Source organism: Chiloscyllium plagiosum, unplaced genomic scaffold (assembly GCF_004010195.1).
Source record: "Chiloscyllium plagiosum isolate BGI_BamShark_2017 unplaced genomic scaffold, ASM401019v2 scaf_13064, whole genome shotgun sequence".
Lineage (NCBI taxonomy): Eukaryota > Metazoa > Chordata > Chondrichthyes > Orectolobiformes > Hemiscylliidae > Chiloscyllium > Chiloscyllium plagiosum.
The window spans coordinates 1-7,532 of NW_025212175.1; the positions used below are offsets into that span (position 1 = coordinate 1).

At 43.9% G+C, this 7,532-nt stretch overlaps 1 protein-coding gene across 1 annotated transcript in view; it reads right to left on the reverse strand.

Annotated features, from left to right (window-relative positions):
• Positions 1–2,676: 2,676 nt before the first annotated feature.
• Positions 2,677–7,532, reverse strand: part of LOC122547326 (HHIP-like protein 1) — a gene marked incomplete at its 5' end in the record, with an annotated part of 22,118 nt that continues 17,262 nt past the window's right edge. The window contains one exon of the mRNA XM_043685971.1: positions 2,677–4,494. Within this exon, the coding sequence (XP_043541906.1) occupies positions 3,902–4,494 (593 nt within the window). The remainder of the gene's footprint in view (positions 4,495–7,532) is intronic.

Here is a 7,532-nt window from a genome sequence, read left to right on the forward strand (position 1 = left end):
CAGTATATTTCTCATGGCAGCCCAGCATAATTCCCATGACAGCCCAATATATTTCCCATAACAGCCCAGTATATTTCCCATAACAGCACAGCATATTTCTCATGGCAGCCCAGTATATTTCTCATGGCAGCACAGCATATTTCTCATGGCAGCCCAGCATAATTCCCATGAAAGCCCAGGAAATTTCTCATAACAGCCCAGCATATTTCTCATGACAGCCCAGTATATTTCTCATGGCAGCCCAGTATATTTCTCATGACAGCCCAGTATATTTCTCATGGCAACCCAGCATATTTCTCATGGCAGCCCATCATATTTCTCATGACAGCCCAGTATATTCCTCATGGCAGGCCAGCATATTTCTCATGGCAGCCCAGTATATTTCTCATGGCAGCCCAGCATATGTCTCATGGCTGCACAACATATTTCCCATGATAGCCCAGCATATTTCTCATGGCAGCCCAGCATATTTCTCATGACAGCCCAGCATAATCCTGATGGCAGGCCAGCATATTTCTCATGGCAGCCCAGCATATATCTCATGGCAGCACAGCATATTTCCCATGACAGCCCAGTATATTTCCCATAACAGCCCAGCATATTTCCCATGACAGCCCGGTATATTTCCCATAACAGCCCAGTATATTTCCCATAACAGCCCAGTATATTTCCCATGACAGCCCATCATATTTCCCATGGCAGCCCAGCATATTTCTCATGACAGCCCAGCATAATCCTCATGGCAGGCCAGCATATTTCTCATGGCAGCCCAGCATATTTCTCATGGCAGCACAGTATATTTCCCATGACAGCCCAGTATATTTCCCATGACAGCCCGGTATATTTCCCATAACAGCCCAGTATATTTCCCATAACAGCCCAGTATATTTCCCATGACAGCCCATCATATTTCCCATGGCAGCCCAGCATATTTCTCATGACAGCCCAGCATAATCCTCATGGCAGGCCAGCACATTTCTCATGGCAGCCCAGCATATTTCTCATGGCAGCACAGTATATTTCCCATAACAGCCCAGCATATTTCCCATGACAGCCCGGTATATTTCCCATAACAGCCCAGTATATTTCCCATAACAGACCAGTATATTTCCCATAACAGCCCAGTATATTTCCCATGACAGCCCATCATATTTCCCATGGCAGCCCAGCATATTTCTCATGACAGCCCAGCATAATGCTCATGGCAGGCCAGCATATTTCTCACGGCAGCCCAGCATATTTCCCATGACAGCCCAGTATATTTCCCATAACAGCCCAGCATATTTCCCATGACAGCCCGGTATATTTCCCATAACAGCCCAGTATATTTCCCATGACAGCCCAGCATATTTCCCATGACAGCCCATCATATTTCCCATGGCAGCCCAGTATATTTCCCATGGCAGCCCAGTATATTTCTCATGGCAGGCCAGTTTATTTCAATCCCTGATAACAGGGACGGTGATTTGTGCTGCCATTTGTATATCGCTGAATTAGCCAATGCTCCTCTATCAATAATCTTTCATTTCTGGGAACAAACAGTAAATGCAAGACATTTTGTGTCTCAAAATGCCGCTTTATTTGCAGACAAAGTTTCACAGGTAACAGAGCTTTCTGCCAAGCCATCCAAAGGGAAATTGGGGCATGTGGCAGACTCCTGCCAGCTGCCTTGTAGCTATTTTACTCCCTAAGTAGTTCCCTCATTCGGGGCAAAGTCCCACCTAATAGACCATTGCCCAGGAGCACCATGGGAGCAGTGACTGGTCCTGACACTAATAACAATCCCCAGACTTGGAGTGCTGGAACCCAGGAAGGTGGTGTTTGTGAGAGTCTTACATTAAGGAGAGGGCTGAGGGGGCACAAGGGAGTTACGTTCATGGTAACAAAGTCAGGTAGGAAGGGTTAACCCAGGTTCGAGGGGTGGGGTTTGGGGCTGTGCAGTGCAGGACAAGGTCTGATCTTTGACAGGAGGGGAGGGCTGTGTAGATCCACCCAACCTCGTCAAGGCTGGAGTGGAACAACTGGCTCGGCCTTTATCCCCTGATCCCTGCCAAGTGTCCAAAATACATTGCAGTAGAATCATAGGGTTGCACGGTGATTAGCACAGCTGCCTCACAGCGCCAGGGACCCAGGTTCGATTCCAACCTCGGGCAACTGTCTGTGTGGAGTTTGCACGTTCTCCCTGTGTCTGCGTGGATTTCCTCTGGGTGCTCCGGTTTCCTCCCACAGTCCAAAGATGTGCAGGTTAGGTGAATTGACCATGCTAAATTGCCCGTAGTGTCAGGTAGTCAGGGAGAAATGGGTCTGGGTGGGTTACTCTTCACAGGTTCAGTGGGCCAAAGGGCCTGTTTCCACACTGTGGGGATTCTAATTCTAATTCATAGGTTAGAATCTTTACAGAGCAGAGAGAGGCCATTTGGCTCATCGAGTCTACACTGACTCTCCAAAGAGCATCCCACCCAGAGCCACACTCCCCCTCATTTTTCCATGGCTAATCCACTTAGCCTATACATGCCTGGACACTATGGGACAATTTCCCAGGGCCAGTTCACCCTAACCTGCATATCTTTAGACTTTGGGAGGAAACTGGAGCATCCAGATGAAACCCACGCAGACACAGGGAGAACATGCAAACTCCACACAGACAGTCACCTGAGGCTGGATTTGAACCTGGGTCTCTAGTGCTATGAGGCAGCAGTGCTAACCATTGAGCCACCATGCCGTCCAGTCAGTTAGGATGAGGCCAGGCCTTGCTTGCCCCCTGTAAAATTGCAGCCCCTCTGGAGTGTTGGGGGTGGGGTGGATGGAGAGGTGAGCGGAATACCATCTGGAAAAACTGTACAGGACCTGTCCAGCTACAAGTCTATTGAGGGTAGACCCTAAATTTCTGACCAAGAGATTGTCACCTCTGTCAGACACATTTCTGGAGGTTTGATCACAGCTTCCTGATCCCATCTATCACCACCTCAAAGATAGATTTACAATTAGTTCACAAACATGTTCGAAGAAAATGGAAACAAGCACATAATTTATTTTTAACAGTCCGCATGAATTTTCTCCTGACCTACTTATTACAGTATAGAGGAGATTAACCTTTACAGACCAGCACAGCAGGACATACAGCAGCCCGACACATACTGTCTATACAGCTGGATAGACAGCAGCACTACACATACTGTCTATACAGCAAGACACACAGCAGCCCTACACATACTGTCTATACAGCAAGACACACAGCAGCCCTACACATACTGTCTATACAGCTGGATAGACAGCAGCCCGACACATACTGTCTATACAGCAAGACACACAGCAGCCCTACACATACTGTCTATACAGCAGGATAGACAGTCAGCAAAGCCTACCAGCCAGCTTTGCTATTCTGAAGTTAGTGAGGAGCCTGTTCTTCTGAAACCCCAGATAATAACCTGGTACCTGGAATTTCCTCACCGTGCTGAGATGGATAAGCTTGCTAGTGCCATGAAGCACAATGCTCTGTGACCCCAACGCACTCGGGTTCACGGAGCAGATATGCAGAATGGAATTGTATATCACAACTCTTTTACTCTTTCTATCTTCCTTCGTCCCTAATAACTGTTGTCCGCACTTGACTAGAGTACTGAAGGACAAATGAAAAATACACTGTTTCACGGTTACCCATGTGTTTAAAATATATTATTTGGAAAATGATACACAGTCTTCAAAATGAATAATGTTGACGTAAATTATTTATAAGCACTTTGTGCCAATAGTTGCTCATGTTAATGCTGCTACAGTGAGCACTCTTCATTTCCAGGAGATGCCTCCCACACACTCCAGGGAAATGGCAATTGGCTTTGGAAAGATAATTCCTGATTTTGTTTTCACCGATGAATTACTTTGCAATGTGTGCTGTGCATCTTTAAGGTTCTGTGTGCCCGCACATAACACCTGCATCCTCATGATGCGAACAATTAGTCTCTCCAATCTCTGAGTGGTGACACTGAAGAAGGTTCTTTTCACTCCCATCACATTCCACATCATCCAGAAGAATAGGCCCACTTCCTTGTCCGAATTCAGCTCTCCGATAGGCTTCGATGGCAAATGGGAATCCAAGTTGGTGACACACAACAGCAGCCGACTGTCTGTTCCACAGATCGTCGCACACCGTCCCCCATACTCCATCAATGTAAACCTCCACCCTGCCACGGTCCGTCCTGTCATGTTCATTCACCAGGCGTACTGCTCCATTTGTCGGACTACTCTCTGATCTCCTGTTTGCTGGGCCTACATTGCTCTGCTTCCTGCCAGAATGTGTGTGTCTTTCTTCAGGGCTAGGTGCTGACGTAGCGACCTGCCGATCGGGAGCTGTATCCCACTCTGTTTGCAGCTTTCCTAAGGTCTGCAGGAGTTCCAGGAACCAGTCTGGAGAGTTTCCTTTTCGTGGTAGATTGGTCCTTTGTCTACCTTTGGGTTTGTTCTTTGTAGGTCTCTTCCTGGGACGTGGTGTCCATTCTGGATGTACAAGGAGAAGAAGGAGATTTAAAGAGCACTTTCTCAAGTCTTAGAAACATTTAAAATAATAGGAAAATGATACATTAAAGACTCCATATCCCTAAGTCCAAAGGCACATTCAATTTACACATCAACCTAAATTGTGTACTCAAGGCCCGATGAATTGAAAAGAAAGTGAACAAGCTATGGATGTTGTAAATCAGAAATTGTTGGAAAAGCTCAGCAGGTTTGACAGCATCCTCAGAACTAATCTAATCTACGTTAGTCATGGGTCTGGGTGGGTTACTCTTCGAAGGGTCAGTGTGGACTTGTTGGGCTGAAGGGTCAGTGTGGACTTGTTGGGCTGAAGGGCCTGTTTCCACACTGTAGGGAATCTAAAAAACACTTCTGAGGAAAGGTCTTTGTTTCCGAGATGTTAACCCTGATTTCTCTCCACAGATGCTTCCAGACCAGACCTGCTGAGCTTTTCCAGCAATGCCTGATGTATTGAATTGAATTAACTTTATTGTCATGTGTACAATGAAATGGTAACCATCACTGCTTTACAGCACCATCTTTTCAAGGGTACCAAGGTACAGACACTTAAGATCAAATACTTAAGAAATTTTTAAAAATCAGAAAAGTAAAGAAATAAATAGGTCATAGGAATAAACTGGCACAATAAAGAGGTAAGAGTCATATATGACTTGAATCCACAATCTCTGACCTAAAAATGAAATCATGGCAGCGATGATTTTATTAAAGCGTAGTGTATAGGAGCAAATGTGGCTCAATTTCAATAAAAGTCAGCCACATTGAACCTAAAATGGGTACAACTATGTGGCTACTGAATAGTGAAAAACTAAGAGGCAAAAAGGTCCAGGTACATACATCATAAAAATGCAATGAACAATTATTTTAAAAATCAATTTAAAAAGGTTTATGGAACACTGGTGCTCATACCTTGAAGACTGCAACAAAAGGGGAACACACTGCACTTCACTGAGGTTAGAGCACACCTGGATTACTGTGAGTGGTTCCAGGAAATGCACCTTATAAAGGATCTGTTTGCCTTGACAAGATTACAGTGTAGGTTTACTGGAATGGGACCTGGACTCCAAGACTTACAATAAGAGGAGAGATTACACAAACTAGGATTGTAACATGGAGGGTGGGCGGTAAACATCTTCAAGCTGCAAATGAGAACCGAAAGGAACTGTGCTGGCAGACAGTCCGGAACTGGGGCACAATCTAAATCTTTCGGGAGTGAAATTTGGAAGCACTTTCAGATACGAAGAATGGGAGACATTTGGAACTCCCCTTCTGTAAATTGTAAGTATTGCTTGATTAATTGTTAATCTGAGATGAATAGACTTTTGTTAATCAAAGATATAAAGTGATGTGAGGTGAAGGTCTGATGATAATGTAAGTGCAGAGCAGTTATGTTGCAAAGTCAAGCTCCCTCTACATAGTTGACTACTTTAAATGAACAGAGGGGACATTAGCTGGTTGTACCATTGTCACAATAGAAAGCCAGTGGCATAAACTGAGGAGATGCCAAAATTTAATTCAAGTGTATATACAAGACCATTATAATGGACAGTGGCTGTATTTTCTGTTTTTGTTAGTCTGCAGTCATGTGTCTGCAAATGACAGTCAGTACCTTATAACAGTCAAACCATCAGTCCCCTTGATAATCATAATGGACAGTATATTTGAGTATTGCCTAAAATAAAAGACACATTTGGTTGATGCTTTTCAACTTGCACTCATCAGGACAATTTGCAAGAATATCAATGTGATAGAGAGCAACATCTTAATCAGAGTGGTGCTGGAAAAGCACAGCAGGTCAGGCAGCATCTGAGGAGGAGGAATATCGACATTTTGGGCTCATTCCAGATGAAGGGCTTTTGCCTGAAATGTCGATTTTCCTGCTGTGCTTTTCCACATCTAGACTCTAATCTCCAACAGCTGTAGTACCCACTTTCACCTAGCAACATCTTTATATTGTATAAGAAGAGGCGGCTGATTTATTGGCAAGTGGACTCCGATTGGTAGAGACATTGTTGTAGAGAGTGCACCAGTTAGATAATGACTGACAGTTAACTTCTGGACTTTGTTTAAATTTGAACAAGGCAGCTTGACTCTGATTTATCAACACGTTGCCAGGAGGAATGACCAGAGAATAGTAGTCACCTATCCTATTGAGCTGAAACAAACAGGGCGTGTGTACATTATCCTTCTGTCTGTGAAGAGCAGTCTTTTGTGTTAATATAGCATCAGTACTCACAGTACTCCACTCTGCAAGCCTTAAGCTTAAACTGACTTAAGCTGACTGAAATCCATTGTTAGCAGAATTGTTTATGCGCTCAGGATTATATTTGAAATGTTACAAAGTAGATAAGGTGAAAAAAGGTCATATGGGATGCTTTCCTCCATTGGGTGAAGTATTGAATATTAATGCTGGAACTAGATAAAATTTGGAGATGCCGGTGTTGGACTGGGGTGTACAAACTTAAAAATCACACAGCACCAGGTTATAGTTGTGGGATGTCGGTAAAGTAGTGTTACTTCTGCAATCATAATTACTTATGTGAGGTAAATGCACTCACACCAGTGTATAATTGTTTCAACCAAGAGCTGAGTCAACAAGAATGAAAAATATGTGGAGAAAATATATAATTGTTTTTGTATTAGCTAAAACGTGCATACAAGAATGAAACGTGCCAGCAAACAATGGTAGATGTTACAGATGTTACAGACAAATAGATAAGGTGCTGTGAGGATGTAGGTTAAGCCAGATGTGCTTGTACAAGCAGTAGTTATAAGCATCTGTTTCCCACCTTTGCAAAAACAAAAACAAGCCCCAATTAAAAGGTCATAAGGATCAATATGGTTAGGGAAAGGGAGGAAATGTCACAGGTGGGGGAAGTAGATAATAGTGAAGAAGGATATACCTAACAATGAACCACAACAGGAGGTGGTGAAATGGCCAAGTAAAACTTGTACTTTGTTATGCACAAGGCCGGATAAGGCAAGAGATAAACAATAGTAATGGG